Below are 27,916 nucleotides of genomic sequence, written 5' to 3'. Positions count from 1 at the left end.
CCGAGCGCCGGCTTCCGGCGGAAGAGCGCGGGAGCAAGATGGCGACTACTAAACGTGTGCTGTATGTGGGTGAGCAGGCTTGGGCGCGAAGCGGAGTGTGGGCAAGCCGGGCTGCGAGTGAGCTTGGGCATAGGGTGGGACACTTCTCCTCGGAGCGGGAGGGTGACGAGGAGCTATCTAGGTCGGGTCTCTGGAGACAGTGCCTTGCTTCAGGATGTGAGCCCGAGATATAACGATCCTCCGGCCCTCTTCCAAGCCCGCCGAGCTCGGACAGGAGCCCTTCCCCTCCTAGGCCTGGACGTGGAGAAGTGGTAAAGGATTGTGAGACCTAATTTTATGGACCTGCAAATATTCGCTGCAAAGATGGCCCTGTCCCGGCTCCTTCCCTAAAGGAAGGAGTTCCCAGACTGGCCGAGGAGTCGTGAGAATAACCTCAACAGAATACTGAGGTTGATGAGTGCTTGGTGGGACGGACAATGATAACATGCGCCAGAATGAGGGGAGAAATGACCCCTCAATCTGGAGTGGTGAGGGCAGACTTTCCGGATGCGGTGGCGCCTGAGCTGGATCTTGAAAGACGAGCCAAGAGTTAGCCAGGTAGCCAAAGTAGGGGCAAGGCTGTTTACTAAAAGGGAACAACAAGAACAAAAGCCCAAAGGTGAGAAATAGCCTGACATTTGGAGGCAAGTAGGCCATCTTGCAGGAAACCCAGGGAATTGGGGAAGCAAAGCAAAAGAAGCTGGAGAGGGAGCAGGGCTCCAGTTATGAAGAGCCTTAGGTCCACTGCCGAGGACCTTGGACTTTATCCTGAGGGCAGTGGGAAACCTTTGAAGGACTGTAAGCAAGGAAGTAATGGGATCAAATCTGCACTTTCCTGAGATCATGCTAGTTGACTGTGTGGAGGAGGGAGAGGAAATGGAGGCAGGGAGATCAGTGATGAAGCTATTATGTAAACCAGAGGCTAGATGAGTCTGAAATAAGAGTGAAGAGAGGAGTGTGCTTCATACATACAGGCAGGGGAAAAGATGAAAAAGGGGTTTTTGTGTACCAAAGCGCTCCCTTCCCCCTTCCCCCTTCCCCTTGGCTACATACTAATTGGGCTGTAGGGATTTCTGTAGGAGTATGAAAGACATACTCAGAAAACGCCTGGCTTCTTTGCAGGTGGGCTAGCAGAGGAGGTGGATGACAAAGTTCTTCATGCTGCTTTTATTCCTTTTGGAGACATCACAGATATTCAGATTCCTCTGGATTATGAAACAGGTACATCCTTTCAGTGTTACATGTTCAGAATCTGCCTACTAGGAGAAGACTTATAAAAAAACAAACATTTAAAGTCATATCACAATGCATATAAAATGATTGGTCAGCATGATGGTGATCTTGGTGCAGAAGGAATGCTCTGAGGCCATGTGGTTGTGACCTGTAACATAGTTGCAGAGAGTCACCATCTGTTGGATTTGGGATAAGACAAAATTTTCAGTAGTCCAGTAGGAAGATAGGCTTTGAACTACATCAAAATTGGGTGTTTACCTGCTAGGTACCCTACCACACCTTTTCCCTTCTTGGCAGCCGTACCAACAGAGGGGCCTTAGTCTTGGCCTATGTTTACCTGGGTGAGTTTCCTTCAATTGGTATCACAAATACAGTTCAGTTTTCTCCTTCACTCGTGTTGTAATTTTTAAGATTAGAGTTTTAGGCAGCTCTGCCATCATACTGGCATATAATTGTTATCAAGGTCCCTAAACACCCTGGGCCTGGGAACGTTTATCTGTAACAATGAAATTGGCTCTCTCAGGGTCTTTCTAGTCTCTTGAGTTCTGTAGTTAAATTAACTCTTTTGTGCTTGGCCTTTCTAGTTGGATCAGCATTTTCCTGAGGATAAAGATGGGGATATCCTTATCCAGGTTTTAGGAGTCATGCTTTTACACAGTTGAAGCTCAAAAATGTATTTTTGGAATGAATAATTGATGGGTTAAATGGCTTTATTTTTCTAGCTGCCTTGCTTGCAGAGTTTTACATTTAAGTTCTGCTTTGAAGAATTCAGTGGTTATTTTGAAGACTTAAAAATACAGTTCATTATTTAGCTATGTTCACTAAAAAAATTTAATATTTCTTGAAATGTTTAAGAAGAATTAAAGAATGAGTTTCCTTCTTCCTAAAACTATGGCATGTGACTGACTTCACTTTCCATGAGACCATCTGTTTCTTCCCTTTGCCCTACATCATAATGACTTGTTTCTGTTTTTCTTTTTTTGCAGAAAAGCACCGAGGATTTGCTTTTGTTGAATTTGAGTTGGCAGAGGTGAGAAAAATTCTTACTGCTTATATTTAGTCTTTAATTTGTATTATTGTCACTGATTACAAAGGGAGCCGTTTTCCATTTGGTTAGGTTTCTGGGCCTGATGTTGATGTTTCCAGAGAGACAAGAAGTGCTGTTTGTCAGAAAGCTTCCCTCACCTAGACTGTAGACTGTGAATAATATCTCAAACCTTCTGCCAAACCCTGCCCCTCTTGGTCTGCAAAGCTTCTGCAGCCCTGCTCCATGAGCATTCTTGCCTGGCAATGCTGGTGATTATTTCTTATGCCTTCAACAAGTTAAACATTGCTGCACCACCAGTGCTAGTCAGCCAGTAACTGCTCTTTGTTAGACACATGCACAACCTAGGAAGGAAGCATAGAGGTGACTTTTTTCTGTTTGCTATGAGTATGTGTTCAGACACTACAGAAGCATTGGGCTGCAAGCCTGAACTTATACCTTGTCTTTCCTTGGTAGGATGCTGCAGCAGCTATCGACAACATGGTATGGCTGAGAATCCTCATTCTTACTGAAGTTGCTTCTTGGTGGTACTGAGGGTCCTTATTCATATATTGGTTTTCTGAACCTCCAAAGTTAACAGTGTTGCATGGGGAAGTAACAATTGTCATAAGGTCAAAGTATTCACTGTGAATTGTTCATTTATAAAATTAATCCTTACTCAAACATCCTTTTCTATTTAACAATAATGCAAATCCTGATCATCTTTTTGGTCAGTTAATTTCTCACTGGTTGCCCCATGTCTGGAATAATAAATTACAAACACAATGCAAATTGATTGCCCAGGGAAACTGCATGTCTCACAAAAAAAAAGGACAGGGTTTCATGAAGTGTTAGGCCAGTTAACAATTGAGAAGATAAAATCAATAAGGATGATGACAGACTGTGCTACCAAAGCAAATGATTTGAATGTCTTGGAGAGGTCTATGGGGAAAATGATGAAGCTTTTTTGAGTATTTGGGCTGTCTTTGAGGTCCTTAGGATTTTCATGTCAAATATAAATTAGAAATATGCCATATTGTACTGTTCATGGAATTTGGTTGGGAAAAAAATACTTAAAATTAGTCAGCACCTGTAACATCTTTGTTTTACGAATTAGTGCATAGTTAAACTTGAATTGTAACTATATGAAAGTCCCAATCAGATATTTTTGTTTCCTTTTTTTTCTCCTCTCCACTTTTTACCATAACATTTCTATCTTTGCCTTAAGTAAATTCACATTAAGTGACCTTTTCCTGGTGCTGATTGTCTTTGGATAATGAGGTTCTTCATTTGATTCCTTGTTCTCTGTTGTCCATTCACCAAACATATTCCTCAGCTGTCAGCAAGAGGTGATTTTTTTTACCATTTCAAAACTGATCTTAACCTTTGAAGGTGAACTCGGGTACTTGGAAATTTAATTTACCCTTGAGATTTCAAAGTGCTCTGAATCCAAATACTTAGTTACTTTTGGTAGCATGGGTCTTCATTTGCTGATGTTTAAAAAGGGAGGGAATTCCCTGCAGACCGTGGGTTGCTTTGGGGTAGATGAACAGATTGCTATTATGGGCTCAGGGATTATGAGAGGACAAATCATGAACATGTCTCATATGAATCAGAAGTAAATGGCAGGTTGGCTGACTTTCTTTTAACCTGACGGAGTTAAAGCACCTGGGTTTTCCATCTTTTCAGAATGAATCTGAGCTCTTTGGGCGGACAATTCGTGTTAATTTGGCCAAACCAATGAGAATTAAGGAAGGCTCTTCCAGACCAGGTAAATGGGAGCAACTCAGAGATTCCTTATCATGTCCTTAGTTGGCTTTAGTTGCATTTTATCCCTGATCACATGGAAGAAGGTGCTAAATGCAGCTTCCTGGAACACAGGAATGGAGGATGGTTTGTGTTGGTGAAGGGAAGCAAAAAGAGGGCTGGAATATCTCAGCAAAGCCAGAATAATTGTTTCCATTATGAGAAACTCTGCCTGGTCTTCTTTCTTTTCTAGTCTTCTTGACATGGGATATTCCCCTCTTTTCCGTATGTGCTTCAGTGAGGGCTGAAACCAGTAGAGGCCACACTTTCCCTTTGGCACAGATTCTTACTTAGGTCTACCAAGGTTAGACTTCAGGGCGCACATTCCAATGGGAACTTCCCTTGCCTTTGGCAGTTCCCAAAGGGAACTTCTGGCTGTGAGAGCCACATAGTGTGCTTTGCTTGGCATCAAAACAGGGATGACCTGGTACAGCTAATTAGCAGTTGGCTGATAGCTTGAATTTCTTAATATTTGTGTGATTCTTTCAGTTTGGGCAGATGATGACTGGCTGAAGAAGTTTTCTGGGAAGACTCTTGAAGAGAATAAGGAGGAAGAAGGGTCAGCTCCTCCTAAAGCAGAAACCCAGGAGGTAAGCATGAAGGCCTGTGCATCCAGAGGAGAGGCTGGGGCTTTCCGCTATGGAAGTTTAGAAATATGTACAAAAGCAGAGAGAATGAATAATGAACTTCCAGCATACAGAGTGCTTCAATGAAGGTAGTATTGAGTGAATTAAAGGGAGAAGCTTTGGACCTCTTGTCCTGTTGCTCTGATGGTAAGCTTCTCTGCTATGCTTGGGTCTGATCTGTGATTGCTGGAGGAAGCTTGAGGTGAGGGACAGTGAGTGCTCCTCTTCTCTCCTCCTTCACTGAAGATTGGGTACCAGGGTCACTGTCTTACTGTCTTCCTATTTCTGCCCTAATGCAGGGAAGGCAGGACAGGGTAGAGGTCCCTTCCCTTCAGCCTGTATACAGGTTCAATCTTCTCCCTTCCTGGGAAAACCTTGCCTTGGCACTTGCTCCTGGTTCTCAGCTTCTTACTATGCCTCTAACCATTGTTTTTGTTTGTTTGTTTGTTTTTTATAAATAGTTTCATTTTACCCAGGTTATTTCTAGAAAGTAAAGCAAAGATTAATAGAAATAATTTAGACATATGGATAAGAACCTTCAAAATCAGTAGTGCCAGAAGAAATTAAACGTATACTGACGCAATCAAACAGAATTGAATTTCATACAAATGTTAGCAAGTCTGTAACAGATTATCACAGCAGAAACTTCATTTTCATTGATTTATAATGTATTGTTATTGTTTCCATCAAACTGCCATAGACAGCTATGTAGCAGCTGCCAAGTGCTTTAAGGGTAAATAAAGGATATCATGGATGGTGTGGATTATAGAAGTTTAAGAGACCAGTAACTCACATGGGAGTCGGGTATGACGTACCAGGAATCCTTTACTTGTTCCTTTTAAGTGCATTATATAATTCTTTGAGACTTTGGGTGAGCATGGGGGTGTTGGTTTGATATTCATACATGCATCAAGTAAAAAGGAAGGAAAATGCTTTGTAACATACATACATTTAGCAAAAAACGAAGTTTAAAATAGTCATCACACACATGCACATTATATACGTGAAAATTATTCAAACCAATATTTTTAGGAGACCTGGCCCATTCTTTGTTAAAATACACACCCCGTATATTCAATGGACCTTTCTTTCTTTCTTAAAGCAGTTTTACTGAGATATATTCACATGCCATACAATCCATCCAACGTGTACAATCAATGGCTTTTAGTTTATTCACTAAATATACCTTGATATAGATTTGCTAACATTTGTGTGAATGTTTGATTCCTGTAGCATGTTTCATTTCTTCTGGCACTATTGATTTTGAAGGTTCTTATCCAAATAACTAAGTTTCTATTACATCTTTGCATTACCATTTAGAAATAACCTGGATAAACTGAAACCATTTATTTAAAAAAAAAAAAGCAGCAGCAGCAATGGTCAGAGAGGCATGCTGAGGAGCAAGTGCCAAGGTAGGGTTTTCTCAGGAAGGGAGAAGCTTGAACCTGTGTACAGTTGTGCATTCATCAACACAGTCAATTTTAGAACATTTCATGACTCCAAAAAGAAAAGTCCCATACACCTTAGCAGTCACCTCTCCATCCCTTTATCCTTCCCCAGCCTACATAACCACTAATCTGTTAGTATCTCTATAGATTTATTTATATTTACATTTTTTATAAATAGAATCAGATAATATGTAGTACTTTGTGTCTAGTTTCTTTGACATAGCATAATTTTCTAAAAATATTATTTTTTAATTAGAGAAATTGTAGGTTTACAGAAAAGTCATGTAAAAAATACAGCATTCCCATATATCCCCCAGTTGTTGACACTTTGCATTAATGTGGTATCTTTGTTACAAATGGTAAAAGAATATTGAAAGTACTATTAACTATAATCCATAGTTTATGTTAGGTGTATTTTTCCCCAGATACCACACATAGTTATTAACACCTTGTATTGGTGTCGTATATTTGTTGTAATTCATGAAAGAACATTCATTCATGAAATACACTATTAATTCCAATCATTGTTGGTTCACTGTGTTATACAGAATATGTCTTCTCTTCTGACTCATTCTAGTAACATACATGACTCAAAACTTCCCCTTTCATCCACATTCTCAAACAGAATTCGGTGTTGTTAATTATACTCAATAACATGTTACCCTCACCGCCTTCCATTTCCAAACCTTTATAATCAACCTAAATAGAAATTTTGTACAAATTAAGCATCGGCTCCCTATTCTCCACCCCAAATCTATCTCCTGATAACCTATATTCTAGATTTTAACTCTGAATTTGATTATAATTAGTTCATATCATTGACATCAAGCAGTATTTATCCTTTTTTGTGTCTGGCTTCTTTCACCCAGCATAACGTCCTCAAGGTTCATCCAAGTTGTCGCATACATCAGGACTTCATTCCTTCTTACATCTGAATAATATTCCATCATATATATATATATATATATATATATATATATATATATATTCCACATTTTGTTTATCTAGTCTTCGGTTGATGGACACTTGGGTTGCTTCTATCTTTTGGCAATTGTGAATAATGCTGCTGTTAATATTGGTATGGAAATACCTGTTGAGTCCTTGCTTTCAGTTCTTCTTGGTATATACCTAGTAAAAGGATTGCTGGGTCACATGGTCAGTCTATATTTAGCTTCTTGAGGAACTACCAAACTGTCCTCCACAGCAACTGCACCATTTTACATTCCTACCAGCAATGAATAAGCGTTCCTGTTTCTCCACATCCTCTCCAACACTTGTAATTCTGTTTTTTTTTTTAATGGTAGCCGTTTTACTGGGTGTCAAATGATATCTAGTTTTGTTTTTGATTTGCATTTCCCTAATAGCTAATGATACTGAGCATCTTTTCATGTGCTTTTTAGCCATTTGTATTTCCTGTTTGGGAAAATGTCTATTCAAGTCTTTTGCCCATTTTTACATTGAGTTGCTTGTCTTTTTATTATTGAGTTGTAGGATTTCTTCATATATCCGGATATTAAACCCATATTGGATATGTGGTTTGCAAATATTTTTTCCCATTGAGTAGCTTGTCTCAATGTCCCTCAATTTTTGAGGAAGTCCCATTTAACTATTTTTTCTTTTGTTGCTTGTGCTTTGGGTGTAAAGTCTAAGAAATCAGGGCCTAAAACAAGATCCTGATGATGCTTCCCTGCTGCATTGTCTTCTAGGAGTTTTATAGTCCTGGCTCTTATATTTAGCTCTTTGATCCAGTTTTTCAAAATTAATTTTGAGTTAATTTTGTGTGTGACATAGGGGTCCTCTTTGATTCTTTTGCATATGGATATCCAGTTCTCCCAGCATCATTTATTGAAGAGACTGTTCTTTCCCAATTGAATGAACTTGGCAGCCTTGTCAAAAATCAATTGGGTATAGATGTGAGGGTCTATTTCTGAATTCTCTTTTCAATTCCATTTGTCGATATATCTGTCCTTGTGCCAGTACTATGGCATTTTGGCCACTGTAGTTTCATAATAAACTTCAAAGTTAGGAAGCGTGAGCCCCCCAACTTTGTTCTTCTTTTTCAAGATGTTTTTGGCTATTCGGGGTCTCTTACCCTTCCAAATAAATTTGATGATTGGCGTTTCCATGTCTGCAAAATAGGCTGTTGGAATTTGGAATTGCATTGATTCTGTAGATCATTTTGGGTAGAATTGACATCTTAATGATATTAAGTCTTCCAGTCCGTGAACACAGAACATCCTTCCATTTATTTAGACCTTCTTTGGTTGGTTTGTTTGTTTTTTAGCAGTGTTTTGTAGTTTTCTGTGTACAAGTCCTTTACATCCTTGGTTAAATTTATTCCTACATATTTGATTCTTTTAGTAGCTATTGTGAATGGAATTTTTTTCTTGATTTCCTCCTCAGCTTCTTCATTACTAGTGTATAGAAACACTACTGATTTTTGCATATTTATATTGTACTCTACCACTTTGCTGAATATGTTGATTAGCTCTAGTAGCTTTGTTGTCGATTTTTCAGGACTTTCTAAATATAGGATCATGTCATCTGCAAATAGTTTAAGTTTTGCTTCTTCCTTTCTAATTTGGATGCCTTTTATTTCTTTTTCTTGCCTAATTTCTGTGTCTAGAATTTCCAGTATGACTTTGAATACACTGGTGACAGTGGGCATCCTTGTCTTTTTCCAGATCTTAGAGGAAAAGCTTTCCATTTTTCACTATTGAGTAAGATGTTAGCTGTGGGTTTTTCATATATGCCCCTTATCGTGTTGAGGAAGTTTCTTTCTATTCCTATTTTTAAAGTGTTTTTATCAACAAAGGATGCTGGATTTTGTCAGATGCCTTTTCTTTGTTGCTTGAGATGATCATATGGTGCTTTTCCTTCATTTTCTTGATATGGTACATTGCATTTATTGATTTTCATATGTTGAACCACCCTTGCATACCTGGGATAAAACCTACTTGATCATGGTGTATAATTCTTTTGATGTGCTATGCTGTTGGATTCAATTTGCAAGTATTTTGTTGAGGATTTTTGCATCTATAGTTGTAAGAGAAATTGCCTTGTAATTTTGTTTTCTTGTAGTATCTCTATCTGGCTTTGGTATGAGGGTGATGTTGGCTTCATAGAATGAGTTTGGTAGTGTTCCATCCTCTTCAGTTTTTTGGAAGAGTTTGAGCAGGATTGTTATTAATTCTTCTTGGAATGATTGGTAGAATGCACCTGTGAAGCTATCTGATTCTGGGCTTTTCTTTGTTGGGAGGTTGTTGGTGACTGATTCAATCTCTTCACTTGGAATTGGTCTGTTGAGGTCTTTTCTATTCTAGAGTCAGTGTAGGATTTCCTGTGTTTCCAGGAATTTGTCCATTTCATCTAGGTTGTCTGATTTGTTGGCATACAATTGTTCACAGTATCCTCTTACGATCCTTTTTATTTCTATGGGGCCAGTAGTAATGTCCCCTTTCTCATTTCTGATTTCTCCTGGCTGTTCACATCTGCTGTTATATAGCTCTAGTGTATTTTTAATCTCCACTATTGTGCCGTTCATCCCCATAATTTCTGTTACGCTTCTTTTTTTTTTTTTTTTTTTTAATCATCATTTTATTGAGATATATTCACATACCACGCAGTCATACAAAACAAATTGTACTTTCGATTGTTTACAGTACCATTACATAGTTGTACATTCATCACCTAAATCAATCCCTGACACCTTCATTAGCACACACACAAAAATAACAAGAATAATAATTAGAGTGAAAAAGAGCAATTGAAGTAAAAAAGAACACTGGGTACCTTTGTCTGTTTGTTTGCTTCCCCTACTTTTCTACACATCCATCCATAAACTAGACAAAGTGGAGTTTGGTTCTTATGGCATTCCCAATCCCACTGTCACCCCTCATAAGCTACATTTTTATACAACTGTCTTCGAGATTCATGGGTTCTGGGTTGTAGTTTAATAGTTTCAGGTATCCACCACCAGCTACCCCAATTCTTTAGAACCTAAAAAAGGTTGTCTAAAGTGTGCGTAAGAGTGCCCACCAGAGTGATCTCTCGGCTCGTTTTGGAATCTCTCTGCCACTGAAGCTTATTTCATTTCCTTTCACATCCCCCTTTTGGTCAAGAAGATGTTCTCCATCCCACGATGCCGGGTCTACATTCCTCCCCGGGAGTCATATTCCACGTTGCCAGGGAGATTCACTTCCCTGGGTGTCTGATCCCACGTAGGGGGGAGGGCAGTGATTTCACCTTTCAAGTTGGCTTAGCCAGAGAGAGAGGGCCACATCTGAGCAACAAAGAGGCATTCAGGAGGAGACTCTTAGGCACAAATACAGGGAGGCCTAGCCTCTCCTTTGCAGCAACCGTCTTCCCAAGGGTAAAACTTATGGTAGAGGGCTCAACCCATCAAACCACCAGTCCCCTATGTCTGTGGTCATGTTAGCAACCATGAAGGTGGGGTAGGCAAATACCCCTGCATTCTCCACAGGCTCCTCAAGGGGGCACTACATCTTTTTTTTTTTTTTTTTTTTTCCTTGTTTGTCTTTTTTCTTTTTTTTTTTTTTTTTAACTTTCCCTTCTTTTTTAAATCAACTGTATGAAAAAAAAAGTTAAAAAGAAAACAAACATACAATAAAAGAACATTTCAAAGAGACCATAACAAGGGAGTAAGAAAAAGACAACTAACCTAAGATAACTGCTTAACTTCCAACATGTTCCTACTTTACCCCAAGAAAGTTACCTAATATAGCAACATTTCAGTGAACTTGTTCCTACTACATCCATCAGAAACCAACAGACCACAGTCATTTCTGGGCATCCCCAGAACGCTAAATAGCCTATCTGTTCTTCTTGGATTATTGTTCCCCCTTCCTTAATTGCTCTCTACTGCTAGTTCCCCTACATTCTACATTCTAAACCATTTGTTTTACATTTTTCAAAGTTCACATTAGTGGTAGCATATAATATTTCTCTTTTGTGCCTGGCTTATTTCGCTCACCATTATGTCTTCAAGGTTCATCCATGTTGTCATATGTTTCACCAGATCGTTCCTTCTTACTGCCGCGTAGTATTCCATCGTGTGTATATACCACATTTTATTTATCCACTCATCCGTTGAAGGACATTTGGGTTGTTTCCATCTCTTGGCAATTGTGAATAATGCTGCTATGAACATTGGCGTGCAGATATCTGTTCGTGTCACTGCTTTCCGATCTTCCGGGTATATACCGAGAAGTGCAATCGCTGGATCGAATGGTAGCTCTATATCTAGTTTTCTAAGGAACTGCCAGACTGACTTCCAGAGTGGCTGAACCATTATACAGTCCCACCAACAATGAATAAGAGTTCCAATTTCTCCACATCCCCTCCAGCATTTGTAGTTTCCTGTTTGTTTAATGGCAGCCATTCTAACCGGTGTTAGATGGTATCTCATTGTGGTCTTAATTTGCATCTCTCTAATAGCTAGTGAAGCTGAACATTTTTTCATGTGTTTCTTGGCCATTTGTATTTCCTCTTCAGAGAACTGTCTTTTCATATCTTTTGCCCATTTTATAATTGGGCTGTCTGTACTATTGTCATTGAGTTGTAGGATTTCTTTGTATATGCAAGATATCAGTCTTTTGTCAGATACATGGTTTCCAAAAATTTTTTCCCATTGAGTTGGCTGCCTCTTTACCTTTTTGAGAAATTCCTTTGAGGTGCAGAAACTTCTAAGCTTGAGGAGTTCCCATTTATCTATTTTCTCTTTTGTTGCTTGTGCTTTGGGTGTAAAGTCTAGGAAGTGGCCTCCTAATACAAGGTCTTGAAGATGTTTTCCTACATTATCTTCTAGGAGTTTTATGGTACTTTCTTTTATATTGAGATCTTTGGTCCATTTTGAGTTAATTTTTGTGTAGGGGGTGAGGTAGGGGTCCTCTTTCATTCTTTTGGATATGGATATCCAACTCTCCCAGCCCCATTTGTTGAAAAGACCATTATGGCTCAGTTCGGTGACTTTGGGGGCCTTATCAAAGATCAGTCGGCCATAGATCTGAGGGTCTATCTCTGAATTCTCAATTCGATTCCATTGATCTATATGTCTATCTTTGTGCCAGTACCATGCTGTTTTGGCAACTGTGGCTTTATAATAAGCTTCAAAGTCAGGGAGTGTAAGTCCTCCTACTTCGTTTTTCTTTTTTAGAGTGTCTTTAGCAATTCGAGGCATCTTCCCTTTCCAAATAAATTTGATAACTAGCTTTTCCAAGTCTGCAAAGTAGGTTGTTGGAATTTTGATTGGGATTGCATTGAATCTGTAGATGAGTTTGGGTAGAATTGACATCTTAATGACATTTAGCCTTCCTATCCATGAACATGGAATATTTTTCCATCTTTTAAGGTCCCCTTCTATTTCTTTTAGTAGAGTTATGTAGTTTTCTTTGTATAGGTCTTTTACATCTTTGGTTAAGTTTATTCCTAGGTACTTGATTTTTTTAGTTGCTATTGAAAATGGTATCTTTTTCTTGAGTGTCTCTTCAGTTTGTTCATTTCTAGCATATAGAAACATTACTGACTTATGTGCATTAATCTTGTATCCTGCTACTTTGCTAAATTTGTTTATTAGCTCTAGTAGGTGTATTGTCGATTTCTCAGGGTTTTCTAGATATAAGATCATATCATCTGCAAACAATGACAGTTTTACTTCTTCTTTTCCAATTTGGATGCCTTTTATTTCTTTGTCTTGCCGGATTGCCCTGGCTAGCACTTCCAGGACAATGTTGAATAACAGTGGTGATAGCGGGCATCCTTGTCTTGTTCCTGATCTTAGAGGGAAGGCTTTCAGTCTCTCACCATTGAGTACTATGCTGGCTGTGGGTTTTTCATATATGCTCTTTATCATGTTGAGGAAGTTTCCTTCAATTCCTACCTTTTGAAGTGTTTTTATCAAAAAGGGATGTTGGATTTTGTCAAATGCTTTTTCAGCATCTATTGAGATGATCAATTGATTTTTCCCTTTCGAGTTTTTAATGTGTTGTAATACATTGATTGTTTTTCTTATGTTGAACCATCCTTGCATGCCTGGAATGAACCCCACTTGGTCATGGTGTATGATTTTTTTAATGTGTCTTTGGATTCGATTTGCAAGTATTTTGTTGAGGATTTTTGCATCTATATTCATTAGGGAGATTGGCTGGTAGTTTTCCTTTTTTGTAGCATCTTTGCCTGGTTTTGGTATTAGATTGATGTTAGCTTCATAAAATGAGTTAGGTAGTGTTCCATTTTTTTCAATGTTTTGAAAGAGTTTGAGTAAGATTGGTGTCAGTTCTTTCTGGAAAGTTTGGTAGAATTCCCCTGTGAAGCCATCTGGCCCTGGGCATTTATTTGTGGGAAGATTTTTGATGACTGATTGGATCTCTTTGCTTGTGATGGGTTGGTTGAGGTCTTCTGTTTCTTCTCTGGTCAGTCTAGGTTGTTCATATGTTTCCAGGAAATTGTCCATTTCTTCTACATTATCCAGTTTGTTGCCATACAGTTGTTCATAATATCCTCTTATAATTTTTTTAATTTCTTCAGGATCTGCAGTTATGTTACCTTTTTCATTCATTATTTTGTTTATATGGGTCTTCTCTCTTTTTGATTTTGTCAGTCTAGCTAGGGGCTTGTCAATCTTGTTGATCTTCTCAAAGAACCAACTTTTGGTGATATTTATCCTTTCTATTGTTTTTTTGTTCTCTATGTCATTTATTTCTGCTTTAATCCTTGTTATTTCTTTTCTTGTACTTGGTTTAGGATTGGTTTGCTGTTCATTTTCTAGCTTCTTCAGTTGATCCATTAGTTCTTTGATTTTGGCTCTTTCTTCCTTTTTAATATATGCGTTTAGTGCTATAAATTTCCCCCTTAGCACTGCTTTTGCTGCATCCCATAGGTTTTGGTATGTTGTGTTCTCATTTTCATTCGTCTCTATATATTTAGCAATTTCTCTTGCTATTTCTTCTTTAACCCACTGATTGTTTAGGAGTGTGTTGTTTAACCTCCAGGTATTTGTGAATTTTCTAAGTCTCTGATGGTTATTGACTTCTAATTGTATTCCATTGTGGTCAGAGAATGTGCTTTGAATAATTTCAATCTTTTTAAATTTATTGAGGCTTGTTTTATGTCCCAGCATATGATCTATTCTGGAGAAAGTTCCGTGAGCACTAGAAAAGTATGTGTATCCTGGTGATTTGGGATGTAATGTCCTGTAGATGTCTGTTAAATCTAATTCATTTATCAGATTGTTTAGGTTTTCATTTTCCTTATTGGTCTTCTGTCTGGTTGATCTATCTATAGGAGAGAGTGATGTGTTGAAGTCTCCCACAATTATTGTGGAAACATCAATTGCTTCCTTTAGTTTTGCCAATGTTTCTCTCATGTATTTTGTGGCACCTTGATTGGGTGCATAGACATTTACGATTGTTATTTCTTCTTGCTGAATTGCCCCTTTTATTAGTATGTAGTGGCCTTCTTTGTCTCTCAAAACATCCCTGCATTTGAAGTCTATTTTATCTGAGATTAATATTGCTACACCTGCTTTCTTTTGGCTGTAGCTTGCATGAAATATTTTTTTCCATCCTTTCACTTTCAGTTTCTTTGTGTCCCTGTGTCTAAGATGAGTCTCTTGTATGCAACATATTGATGGTTCATTTTTTTTGATCCATTCTGCGAATCTATATCTTTTAATTGGGGAGTTTAATCCATTTACATTCAACGTTAAAACCGTGAAGGCATTTCTTGAATCGGCCATCTTATCCTTTGGATTATGTTTGCCATATTTTTCCCTCTCTCTATTAATATCCTTTATTGTACCCATACCGAATCTCTTTAGTACTGAACCTTTCTCCAGGTCTCTCTGTCCTGTCTTTGTTTCTCTGTCTGTAGGGCTCCCTTTAGTATCTCTAGTAGGGCAGGTCTCTTGTTAGCAAATTCTCTCAGCATTTCTTTGTCTGTGAAAAATTTAAGCTCTCCCTCAAATTTGAAGGAGAGCTTTGCTGGATAAAGTATTCTTGGCTGGAAATTCCTCTCACTCAGAATTTTAAATATATCATGCCACTGCCTTCTTGCCTCCATGGTGGCTGCTGAGTAATCACTACTTAGTCTTATGCTGTTTCCTTTGTATGTGGTGAATTGCTTTTCTCTTGCTGCTTTCAGAACTTGCTCCTTCTCTTCTATGTTTGACAGTGTGATCAGTATATGTCTCGGAGTGGGTTTTTTTGGATTTATTCTATTTGGAGTTCGCTGAGCATTTATGATTTGTGTATTTATGTTGTTTAGAAGATTTGGGAAGTTTTCCCCAACAATTTCTTTGAATACTCTTCCTAGACCTTTACCCTTTTCTTCCCCTTCTGGGACACCAATGAGTCTTATATTTGGACGTTTCATATTATCTATCATATCCCTGAGGTCCATTTCGAGTTTTTCAATTTTTTCCCCATTCTTTCTTTTATGCTTTCATTTTCCATTCTGTCATCTTCCAGGTCACTGATTCGTTGTTCAACTTCCTCTAGTCTTGTACTATGAGTGTCCAGAATCTTTTTAATTTGGTCAACAGTTTCTTTAATTTCCATAAGATCATCCATTTTTTTATTTAGTCTTGCAATGTCTTCTTTATGCTCTTCTAGGGTCTTCTTGATTTCCTTCATATCCCGTACTAGGGTCTCATTGTTCATCTTTAGTTCTTTGAGTAGCTGCTCTAGGTGGTGTGTCTCTTCTGGTCTTTTGATTTGGGTGCTTGGGCTTGGGTTATCCATATCGTCTGGTTTTTTCATATGCTTTATAATTTTCTGTTGTTTTTGGCCTCGTGGCATTTGCTGAACTTGATAGGGTTCTTTTAGGGTTTGTAGACCAGTTGAAGTCCTTATCTCTAATTTATCAGATCTACAGCTTCGTGGAGTACACTTTCTCTAACTAACCAGCAGGTGGCGTCCACGAGCCACCTGTTCTCCACAAGCCAGATCTCCCCTGCTTAGCCTTTTTGGTGAGTGGGGGAGTGAGTCTTGTGGGGCCCAATTGGTGTATCAAGCTTGCGTGTGTAGTTGGTGTTGCCTGCCCTGTATGTGGGGCGTGTTTCTGGGCAGTCGGGGAGGGGGGGTGGCCCTAACAATCAAATCTCCCTGATGATCCTAGAGTTTTAAAGCTGCTGCAATAGTCTAATCCTTCAGTTCAGTCCTGCCACAGTTTGTCTCTGCCACTGCCCCACAAGTCTTTGGTATTGGCGTATGGCTCCTGAGACTTGCAAGTGGGCCCCTCTTCCAGGCTGTGCACCCCGAGTCCTCTGTTGAGGGATGACTGTGCTATGTCACAGGTGAGTGCCGTCCCCCCAGGGCAGTTCTAGGCTGCTGGGCTGTGTTGGGAGGCTCCCAGTCTGCTCAAATGATGGCTGAATGGGGCTCTGTTAATTCACACTGCTCCCCCTTCCCAGCTCTGGGACATTCAGCTGAGGTTGCAGGGAAGGCTAATGTCCACGCCCAGTTTTGTGGTGTTTGCCTGTTATTTGAAGCACTTCCGTCACACTGGGTTGTCTGGGGCAGCTCTGGGCTATGGGGCTGGCGATGGGCAGGAGTGTTTCCTGTCCACCAGGATGGTGGCTGTGAGCGGACACCCCCCTTTTCTTGGGAAGTTGTGTTGTTTAGTGAATTTTCTCAGCCACTGGAATATTGCCTTTTGTCTCAGAGCTCTCTTAGTTCTGCTCTTGACTTGACGTGCCCAAATTTCAATTCTTTGAAGCTTTCTGTATTGAGCTTCTTAGAGTAATTGTTTTAGAAAAAGCAAAAAGGATTTAAAAAAAAAAAAAAGAAAAAAAAACGGCCCTCCTCAGAGATCTAATGGGTTATTGAAATGCTAATAGACAAAGCAACCAGGGCCATTAAGGAAAGGTGGACAGGGCAGAGAGATCAGCCTTGCTTCGGGATTTGCATATGCGCCTCAAGGCCTGATCTCCGCCCTTCCCCTTTCTGTGTTCACCAGAACTCGAAAAATCCTCTGCTTTTATTTTGGAGTTTTTCGTGTTGTTTTTTTTCTATGTCTGTCTCCTCTCTGCTGGGCTGGCTGCTCTCAGAGTCTCTGGTGTCTGGTCTCAGTCTATCTATGGTTGGAGTTTGAATCAGTAGAATGAGTTTCCCATAAGAGCAGCCACTGCAATTCTGCCTTCTCCTTCCCGGAGCTGACAGCCCCTCCTCCCCCGGGACTGAGCCTGGCAGGGAGGGGCGCGGGTCCCCTGGCCGCAAAAACTTACAGATTTCGCTGATCTCAGCAGTTCCACGTTTTCATGAGTGTTGTATGAAGTATGCCCAAAGACAGATTGCTCTGTGGTGTCCAGTCCACGCAGTTCCTGGCTTTTTACCTACTTTCCTGGAGGAGTAACTAAAACATACAGCTCACCAGTCTGCCATCTTGCCCCGCCCCTCTACGCTTCTTTTTATACTTCCAAATTCTTCATGCTCACACACTGACTTCTTAATATTCTTTTGCTTTGTGCATATTTTCCTTCATCTCCTTGAATTGATTTAGGAGATTTGTTTGAACATTTTTGATTAGTTATTCCAACTTCTGAGTCTCCTCTGAAGTTTTAATTTGTTCCCTTGACCGGGCCGTATCTTCCTGTTTCTTCATAGGGCTTGTAATTTTTTGCTGATGTCTAGACATCTTATTATCTTGATGAGTTAACTCTGAAGGTCCATTTTACCCTCTTGTGTTAGGGTTTTATTGTTGATTGGCTTTGTGTTAAGTCTCTTCTTTGACATGCAGTCCAACTGATTTTAGACCTTTAGAATAGCCCATGTTTAATTGTTCAGATTTTCTCAGCTCTTCTTCATCTGATTTTTGCCCTGGATATGCAGTGCTATTCTTAAGATTGCTCTTTTTCCACAATTGTTTCACCTCTAGGAGAGTACTTCCTTTCCTCTATTCCTTCTCTGAGAATCTTGATGTGTTCTGTTTGGTTTTGTGCAGACTTTTCTCCCTAGCTCCTATAACTTGTTTGAATTCTCTCCCTGTTTTCCTTACACTTTTCAGCTTCTTTCTTAAAACAGTTCAGTTTAATACCCCATCCCACTGCCCTTTTTTTTTAATGTGAGGCTTTTCAGCCCTCAATTTCTTCTTGGTTATGGTATCCCTCCCTGGAGAGCCAGATGGGGTCAATCTAGAAAGATGGGTCACTTCAGAAAAGTCTGTTTTGCCTTTAGGTGGTCCAGCCAACTGAAACTGGATTAAGTGAGGACAGACAGTTCTTGCCAGCATTTCTATCATGATCCTAGCCCACCCCCCACCCCCAGGGGCCCTTTTGTATGCAGCCCTCCTCAGCAGCTTGCATTCTGCCCTGGGTCTCTGCACATTTAGGTCCCTGTGTCTGGATATGCGTGAAGTTCTAACTTGCTGCTGTGAGTCGCTCTACAGTCTGTCTGCAGTGGGAGGGACTCAGGCTGTGCTGCCTCAGGAACAAGTGAGGGGGAGGGGAATGGAAGTGGACCAGTGGTCCAGGATGGAATTTTTCTACCTGGTATTTTTCAGTTTCTTCGAATCCACATTTGTGGAGTCCTCCTTTCTACCATCTCTACCATTCTCCAATGTTCTAAGCTAGTGGGATTTGTTTTTTATAGGGGATCTTATGTCACCATGTTGATGACATCCACTGGCCATTGCTTCTTGACTTCTCTTTCTCTCTTTACCCTGTAAACATTATCCTTCTTCTGGATTCCTTCCTTGGCTCGCACCCGTCTCTCTCCTCTTTGCTGAAGCAATTAAAATTCTTCTCTTATTTTATACAGCCTTTCCTGTGTTGATGATTTTCCCAGTCTTGGTTTCTAATCCTCAGCTTCAGACATTTCTCCCTGCAAGACTCACTAGCAGTGTAAAGTTGTCTAAATGGATTTCCTCTCCTTTCATCCTGGTCTTCCCATGTTCTCCATTTTGGATTAATTTACCACCATCCATCCACACAGTAACGATAGCCAGAAATTTGGATGCAAAGCAGAGCACAAGAAGTGGCCGTCACAGTCAGTGGAGTCCCCCGAGGTCATCCTAGGCCCCACTTTTAATATAGGGCCCATTCATTGTCATGTTCTACTAAATTTTTCTCTTAAATCTTCCTCAAATCCTTCCTCCCCTCTTTGTGCCATCATCCTGATTCATTTTCCAACTGTCTGCATCTCAGTCCCCACTCTACATGCTTAGTAAAACCATTGTTTGTATTTCCTTGTGTATCTTTGCTTTTGCAAGGCTCTTATGAAGTGCTTATTGCCCTTCCCTCACTAGGCAATAAATCCCATGAGGATAGGGGCCTTGTATAAATGTGTCTTTTTAATGAAAAGTTGGGGTGAGATGATGTGACTAAGAGCATAGACTCCAAAAAGGTGGTTTAGATTTGAATCTCAGCTTCTGCATTTACCACATCTGTGACCTTGGGCGAGATGCTGAACTTTACTGTGCCTCAGTTTCTCCAACTAATAAAATGGTGGTAATAATGGTACTCATCTCACAGCTTGTGGTGAGAATTCAGTGAGCTGATATATATAAAACATTTAGAATAGTGCCCTGTATATCATAAGTGCTATGTGAATACTTGCTGCTATTACTATGCTTCTGCTGTTATTAGCAGCAAATAATGGTAGTGTTATCCTCAGTGCCCATTGTGATATCTCAGCATATGTTCATTAAACTGTTAAACTGAACTATGAACAAATTAAGAATGTTTGACTTTTCTTTGGAACAAATGTGACAGTTGTATCAAATGTCTCCTTCTCTGTGGGGTAAAAAAGATCTCAGCCTCCTGCATTGTCTTTTGAGCACTTAGGCCCAAGCAAGAGAGCTGCCCTTCTTGCTTCCATTGTAGCCAACCTCTGAATATGCAGGGGTAAGCATAGAAGGAGATGGTGTCAGGAAGGTCACAGGAAGGTCTCAAGAAGCTGGAACTGAGGTTTGAAGATGGTGAGAGTTGTGTGTTGTAGGCCAGAAAGTGTTGTTCTGTGGCTGCAGGGCAGGGTGAAGCAAGGTGAGGTGTCTGAGAGGGTGAGCTTGATAAAACAGCATGCCTCTGGGGCGGGGCCCAGTCCCTTGGTGCCCAGCTGGGTGCTGTGGCCATTGCTCCTGCCTTCTGCGGCTCTGTCAGGGCCCGAGGCCTTCATGGTCAGCCCCTTGCTCTTCACAGAAAGGCGGTCCCAGCCTGCTCACTGGAGTTGTGTTATGGGTGTGTGTTGACAATACCGGGCACTCAGGGTGTTCTCTATAACCTAGCAATTTCTTTTGCACCTAGGTAGAGCCTACGGCCAAAAAGACCCGGTCAAATCCTCAGGTGTACATGGACATCAAGATTGGGAACAAGCCAGCTGGCCGCATCCAGATGCTTCTACGTTCAGACATTGTTCCCATGACAGCAGGTGAGCAGGACTCCTTGGTCAGGAAAGCCGGGAAGCTGGTGGCTGAAGGAAACCTTCCCAGTTCTTGTGCCCTAGATGTTGTGTCTGACCTGAGTTGATTTGAGGCCTCTCAGACCTTGGGGTCTAGTAACAATGAGTCAGAGTAGGCAGTTTTTAAGCTTTGTAAGTGCTGGTTTACTAGTTTTAAGTTTTTTTTTTTTTAAAATACAAATAAATATGGGTTCATGGTAAAAATTTTAAAAAGAATAAACACACATTCCAATAATCCAACAATCCAACAATACTGAAGGCAATACACCAAAAACTTAAGTCTTCTTCCCCTTTCAATACTCAGTCCTGTTCTCCAGAAATAACTACTGTTAATTAACAGTTTTTATGTATCCTTTCTATTTAGTTAAGTATCAACTTTTTTATTCACTCTTAATCTAATTTTTGTTATTATATAAAGAGAGTTTAAAGAGTGAGTTTCACAAAGCTTGTTTTGTAAAATCAGCAGTCTCTGGTGCTGTTCCCCTCATTGCTAGATAATAGGTTTATATTGCTACCTCCTGGTTTTTCTGTTTTAGACATTATGTATTGACTTCCCACTTAAGAAGATAAAGGTTTAACTTTTTATAATCACCTTCCCTGCCCCATCATCTTCCCATTACAGTTACCTTGCTTTTGATTAGGTCATAGATTATGTTAAACTATATAAACATCATGCTATGATAACTTCCTTTCCTGCACAGCATTTTTTTTTTCCTGGAGTTAATAATCATCTTGTTTTTACACTTATTTAGTATTCTATGAATTTATTCCTGATTCTCTTCCAAATTCCCGATAGTATAAATTTCTCAGTATGTTCAAACACATCAGGTATTCTGCCAATTTCACTTTCTTATAGAAGTTCCTCCTTAGAACCTTCTGACCTGTTCCAGCCTGGACCAGTTCTCTTAGGTCATTGCACAGCCATTGTCTTGGGATTACTTTTTTTTAACCTCTTAGGTAGGAACCTCTGTTGTCTTCTTTCTTGGTTCATCTCTTCATTTCAGTAAAGCACATTTTCCTAAAGTTTCTGGAGAAAGGAACTTGGGAGGTAAGTTCTTTGAGACTAATGTCTGAAAATATCTACCTTCGCACCTGATTGGTAGTTTGCTAGGAAATAGAATTCTAAAGAAGTTTAATGTCATTCTAACTTTTGGTCCTTCCTGTAAAATCTCTTTTTAATGTCTAGAGTTGTACTCCCAGATATGGTAGCCACCAGCTACATGTGGCAATTTAAATTTAAATTAATTTAAATCAAATAAAAATTTAAAATTCAGTCCCTCAGTTACACCAGGCAAATACTTAATAGCTGTTGGAAAGCACTTGTCTGAAGGTTTGTAGGGTTTCTTTGTCCCCAGCATTCTGAAATGATTTACCTGTGGAGTAGATATCCTTCCATCCATTATGCTGGATATTTGGTGGGCCCTATTGTATTAGTTTTCTGTTGCTGCTGTAACAACACAAATTTGCAGCTTAAAACAACACACCTTTATTATCTTACAGTTCTGGAGGCCAGAAGTCTGATGCAGGTCTTAAACCAGGCTAAAATCAAGATGTTTTCAGGACTGCTGTGTTCCTTTCTGGAAGCTCTAGGAGATAATCTGTTTCCAGGGGCATTCAGGTTGTTGGCAGAATTCAGTTCCCTGCAGTTATAGGATTGGGTATGCGTTTCCTTGCTGGCGATCAGCCAAGAGCCGTTTCCAGCCTCTAGTTTATGGCCCCCTATCGCTATCTTCAAAGCTAGCAACAGTGGGTCAAGTCCGTCTCAGACTTTGACTCTCTCCTGCTGTTTCTTCCATCGCATCTGTAACTCTCTTTCTCTAGCTGGGGAAGGTTTTCTGCTTTTAAGCGTTTGTGATTTGATTGGGCCCACCCGGATAATCCAGGATAATCTCCCCATCTGAAGGTCCTTAACCTTAGTCACTTATTTTTTATCATTTTGCCATGTATAGTTTAGCATATTCTCAGATTCCAGGGAATGGACATTTTTGGGGGACCATTATTCTGCTTACGACACCCACCAATCAGGATGGTTTTTTCCTTTGGTTCAGGAAAATTTCCTTGAATTATTCCTTTGCTTTGTCCCCTCTTCTCCATTCTTCCTTTCTGGAACCTGTCTAAATGTTCCTTTTTTATAGCAACCTATGCTGATTTCATGTATATAGTATCATTTCATCCTTCTGGGGTATTACTAAAGCTTCTTTCTTACTATATAGTTTGTTTCTTCAAGTTTCTTTTCCCTGGTTTATTTTTGTTTGTTTTTTTTGTTTGTTTGTTTGATTTTGATCTGGTTGTTTTGGTCTTTGCTTTTCATATTAGATGCCTTCCCCATATTTACAAATGGGGCCCTAAAAATCCGCTTGGATTCTCCATGGACATTGGTAAAGCTTGCTGACTGAGGCTTCCACTGTAGGGTGATTAGATTGGGCTTCCTCGTCGTCTGACTCCTGATGTCAGTATCTCTGTTACATTCTTTTGGACTGAACCCCAGAGAATGCTCCACCAGTCTCTTGCTGGAGGTCCTGCGTCTAGCTGCCTGCCATCTGAGGTTGGGGGTGGCACTGAGTGCTTCAACATGAGGAATATAAACTTCCCTTAATCTCCATTTGTCATTATGGTACCTCAGCCCTAAACTTTGTGTAGGGTTCCCCTGTCCAGAGACCCTCTGCTTTAACTACCAATGACTAGGCCTCCTGCTTGCTGCCAGGGTCGAAGAGGGGCAGTCCCCCGCTGCAGAGTGGGGGAGAGAATCTGGGGGTTAGGCACTTTATTAAACAGGCTTCCAACCAGACTTACTATTTTTAGAACTGCCTTCATGCTTATATCTGAGCTTTTCTGCAGCATAAATTGAGTTGCTCCTTGGCTTTTCCCAGTTTATCTCTTATTTCAAAATAAAAATATAAACACTAAACAAATATAACACAAGGGTTTTCAAATTCTAGCTAGAGATTTTGTTTGTTCTTTGGTTTATTTTTGTTTTTTAACCTGAGTGCATTTTCCTTTCCCATCTGCAGAGAATTTCCGTTGTCTGTGCACCCATGAAAAGGGCTTTGGCTTCAAGGGGAGCAGCTTCCACCGCATCATCCCCCAGTTCATGTGCCAGGGCGGTGATTTCACAAACCATAATGGTACCGGGGGCAAGTCCATCTATGGGAAGAAGTTTGATGATGAAAACTTTATCCTCAAACACACAGGACCAGGTAGGACCCGATCAGTGTCTGGTGCTGAGTCCGGCTGGGTTAGAGCTGAAAGGCTGTGGAGGATGTTCTGGCTGCAGGGTTCTGGCAGTCCTGAAAAATGGTCAGCCTTGCTGCAGTGGAGTAAGCTTTGGGCTTATCCAGATAATTTGGCTGGGAATATTTATTTGCTTACATTCATATACTGGCCATTCCCTTCTTCCTATGTCCACACTCCCTGTTAGCCTAGCTCAGATTCTGTGGTCTGCCATTGTAACTTCTCTTTACCTCTTCCTTCAACCCCCACTGCCCTCCCTCTCTCTGTGTCAGATTTACCCAGTAAAATCTCAGTAGTTGGCACTCAAGCAGCTAGAGGAAAACACAGAATTATGCTGAATGATCAAACTTAAAATTTATGACTGTAGTTCTTAAGGGGGCCCTCAGCAGTTTTACTAGATTTCCCTAGTTAATGCTCAGTCCCAGTCAGAGAAGATGGAGTCTGTACCTTCCTTCACTCACAAAGCCTCCATCATTGCCCTTCCTCCACTGATGCTGATGCTTTGCTTTCTTGCATCTCCCCTCACCTATACCCTCTGACTTCCCTCTAATTGCAAGGATAAACTGTCTGCTTAGTCCAGCCCCTCCACTCATGCACGGGATCCCATCCCCTCTCTCCTACTTAAGGACTTTTGCTTCTACATTTGCCCCTCTCTGTCTAGTAACAATCATTTCCCGTTTTGCTGGACCTGTGTGTTGGCATAAAAGCATGGATTCAGTCTTTAAAAAAAAAAAAAAAATCCTCCTGTCTTAGTTTGCTAATGCTGTAGAATGCAAAACACCAGAGATGGATGGGCTTTTATAAAACGGGGGTTTATTTCACTACACAGTTACAGTCTTAAGGTCACAAAGCGTCTAAGGTAACACCTCAGCAATCGGGTACCTTCACCGGAGGATGGCCAATGGCGTCCAGAAAACCTCTGCTAGCTAGGAAGGCAGCTGGTGTCTGCTCCAAAGCTCCGGCCTCAAAACGGCTTTCTCCCAGGACGTTCCTCTCTAGCAAGCTTGCTTCTCTTCAAAACATCACTCCCAGCTGCACTCTCTTTTCTCTCTTTGAGTCAGCTCATTTATATAGCTCCACCAATCAAGGCCCACCCCGAATGGGTGGGGCCATGCCTCCATGGGAACATCTCATCAAAATTATCTCCCACAGCTGGGTGGGGCACACTCCAAGCAAATCTAACCAATACCAAAACTTCTGCCCCACACAAGACTACAAAGATAATGGAATTTGGGGGACAGTACACTCAAACCGGCACACCTCCCTTGACCCTGTATTTCCCCTCCAAGTACCACCCCATGCTTCTGGTCTCTTTTTAGCAAAACTTCTTGGAGAAAGTCAGGTAGACTCTGCCCTCCATTCTCTAACCCCCTCTAGCCAGAGTTCTAGTCCTACGTCTCCACTGAAACCAACAGCCTCCATTTTGCCAATAACACGTTCTTAGCCCTCATTGAATTCCACCCCATGTGCCCCTTGACTCTTTCTTCACTTGGCTGGCAGGACTTCTATTCTGGTTTTAGTTTTACCTAATTGGCTGATTTTTCTCAGTCTTCTTTGCTGTCTCCTTTTCCTAACCCCTAGAAAATAAAGTTTCACAGAGCTCAGTCATTTTTCCCTGTCCATAGAAACCTATTGACCCATTACCCCCTTTGATAGCTGATAGTTTGTAATGCCCCTCTTTACTATGCAGAGCTGAAATTAATAGTGAATATATCCTACCTACCCAGATAATTACTTAAAGATCAGTGTTATTCTATAACTAACAGAAAAGAAAACCAAAGGAAAGAAAGTTAAAATAACTCATTTCAGAGGCCTGTACTCCTTTGCTCTCTAAAATGGGCTTTCTGTCATCTCACTCTGCCCTTTACTTGGCTCCGTTTTTCTTCATCTACTTAGTACCTAAAATGATGTTATTCTTTTACTTAATAATTTTTCTGTCTCCCTTCTTAGATTGTCAGTTTCTTGGGGGCAAGATTCAGCCTTTTTTGTTCACCATTGTATTCTGGAACAGCATTGGCACATGGTAGACATGCGATAAATATTTGGGTATTTAAATGTTTCTCAGGGCCAGGCTGTATGTGTTGGGCACTCCAACAGACTCCAGGACTGAGATGGAGTGGGACCTGCCCCTCTCTCAAGGCAGCGCTCGGGCTAGAGGCCCAGCTGTGAGGAGTGGGTTTTCTCATTGTCACGGACCAGCTGCAGCTCCTCCAAACCAGGTCCCACCCCCACCAAACCAGGTCCTTAAAACTAAACTTAGATGTCACCTCCTCCAGAAAGCCTTTCAGAATGCTGCTGCCTGTGTCTAGCTCTGTCTCCAACCCCACCCCCCTCTGACACTGTTAGTGTCTTAGGGGATGCCTCTTTGTGCCCAGTCCTTCCCCTCATTTGTGTCACTGACTCCACTATGTTATAGCAGAGTTATCTTTTGAGTGACTCTCTTCCACTAGACTGGGTGCTCCACCAGGGCTGGGACTATGCTTTGCTCACCAGTGTTTCCAGGGTTCCACAGAGGCCTATTTACAAAGGAGATCTTTAGTAAATATTTGTTCACTAAATGAATGAATGAAAAAAGAAACCAATATAAAATGACTGAAACAACCCTGCTCACCCCATGTCACTGAATATTAATTGACTGAAAGTCAGGCAGACACATCCGAGTCAACTGTGCATCCCAGTGTCTGAGCCTGCCTGGCTGAAGGCCTGTTGCTGGGAGCTGGGTGGAGGGAGCTGACGCGGTGTTTCTCTCCCTCAGGCCTACTCTCCATGGCCAACTCCGGCCCAAACACCAATGGTTCCCAGTTCTTCCTGACGTGTGACAAGACGGATTGGCTAGATGACAAGCACGTGGTGTTTGGGGAGGTCACCGAAGGCCTGGATGTCCTGCGGCAGATTGAGGCAGGTGGCCAGCAGTGGGCCTCGCCCCTGCCTGGGCCCTGGGTGCACAGCCCTGTGGCAGAGCTGCAGGTGGTGCTCTGTGGCCTGGGAGGGAGGGGCGGGGACTGCTTCCAGGGGGAGGGGCTGCTTCTGCCCAGCTGCCCTTCTCTCTGGTGAGACAAGTTCCACTTGGGATGGGTGGGTGGAGATGGGTTTCCCTCAGCAGCAATTTATCCTCCAACTCCCTCCCCTGATTTCTCCTATTCTCTTCTGTCCACAAAGGCCCAGGGCAGCAAGGATGGGAAGCCAAAGCAGAAAGTGATCATCGCCGACTGTGGGGAGTACATGTGATGCTGCGCTTTGTCTGCTTTCCCCTTCTCTACTCTTGGTCCTGTGTATCTAGGAGCTGTTAGCCCCCAGGAAGCCAGCAGGGAACTCCTGAGGGTGTCCCATTTGAAGAAAGTTTGTGTCATGAGCCCTTCCTTGGGGTCAGCTTGGAGCAGCTCTTCTGCAGGCATGGCCTGGACTTCCTCTGGGCTTTTTCCCAGAACATGGCTGTTTGCACGAGGAGCTGGCACAGGCCCTGCTGCCCCCCCCCCCCCCCCCCCCCGTGGACAGTCTGGGTGGTCACTGACTTCCCAGGCCTATGCTACCAGGGCCTCTGTGCTGCCAGTGTGGCTCCTGAGACGTTTTTCTTCTGGTAAAGCAATTCCTAGCCTTTATACTGTTACCTTCAGCCATTTCCTGGGCATTGTCACAAATTGCATCTGTTGCTAAGCTCTCCCACTGAGGCAGGCTGGTGAGGGGACAGCATCTTCCCTCTCTTGGGTTGATTTCCTGAGATGTCAGATAATATATCTTCAGGTCACATACCCTTGTCAGACCATTGTTGGGGCAATGGAAATTAAAGTGGAGAAGTCCCTGTCTTCTGGTACCTCTACTTCTAAGCTCATGTTGACCAGTCTTATAGCCCACACATGTACTTATCTGTCTCAAAGATTCATTTATTTATTTGATCACATATTTGTTCACTTACTCTTCAGATATTTTTATAACTCATCTGTGCCAGACTCTTATGTTCATTTGTTAGGAGACAGAGGAGGTTGACCAGCTGGCCCACAGACCTCATCTGGCTCACTGCCTATTTTGGGGAATAAAGTTTTATGGGACAACTATTTTTTTAACAGATTGTCTATGGCTGCTTTTTTACTGCAGTGGCAG

General features: G+C 41.2%; 1 protein-coding gene across 4 annotated transcripts; it reads left to right on the top strand.

Moving 5' to 3' along the window:
• On the top strand, nt 1–27,879 carry PPIE (peptidylprolyl isomerase E). 4 transcript variants are annotated; one of them, XM_037827602.1, is made up of 10 exons: nt 1–69; nt 1,162–1,260; nt 2,259–2,302; nt 2,774–2,800; nt 3,986–4,067; nt 4,592–4,692; nt 20,434–20,557; nt 23,599–23,784; nt 26,574–26,716; nt 26,978–27,879. In XM_037827602.1, exons 1-10 carry the CDS (start codon nt 39–41, stop codon nt 27,044–27,046), a joined length of 906 nt encoding a protein of 301 aa, XP_037683530.1. In that variant the 5' UTR covers nt 1–38; the 3' UTR covers nt 27,047–27,879. The 4 variants fall into 4 exon arrangements, with proteins under 4 accessions (XP_037683530.1, XP_037683532.1, XP_037683531.1 ...); XM_037827604.1 differs by having other exon boundaries at nt 28–61; XM_037827603.1 differs by having other exon boundaries at nt 50–117.
• Nucleotides 27,880–27,916: the final 37 nt, after the last annotated feature.

Source organism: Choloepus didactylus, chromosome 2 (assembly GCF_015220235.1).
Source record: "Choloepus didactylus isolate mChoDid1 chromosome 2, mChoDid1.pri, whole genome shotgun sequence".
Lineage (NCBI taxonomy): Eukaryota > Metazoa > Chordata > Mammalia > Pilosa > Megalonychidae > Choloepus > Choloepus didactylus.
The sequence above is the reverse complement of the archived record's forward strand: the minus strand, read 5'-3'. Positions and strand labels throughout refer to the sequence as shown.

Coding starts and splice junctions, on each gene's coding strand:
- PPIE (XM_037827601.1), top strand. CDS start 547: ATGCGGTGGCGCCTGAGCTGGATCTTGAAAGACGAGCCAAGAGTTAGC. Junction 2,801..3,985: donor CAGCAGCTATCGACAACATG/GTATGGCTGAGA, acceptor CCATCTTTTCAG/AATGAATCTGAGCTCTTTGG. Junction 4,068..4,591: donor GGAAGGCTCTTCCAGACCAG/GTAAATGGGAGC, acceptor TGATTCTTTCAG/TTTGGGCAGATGATGACTGG.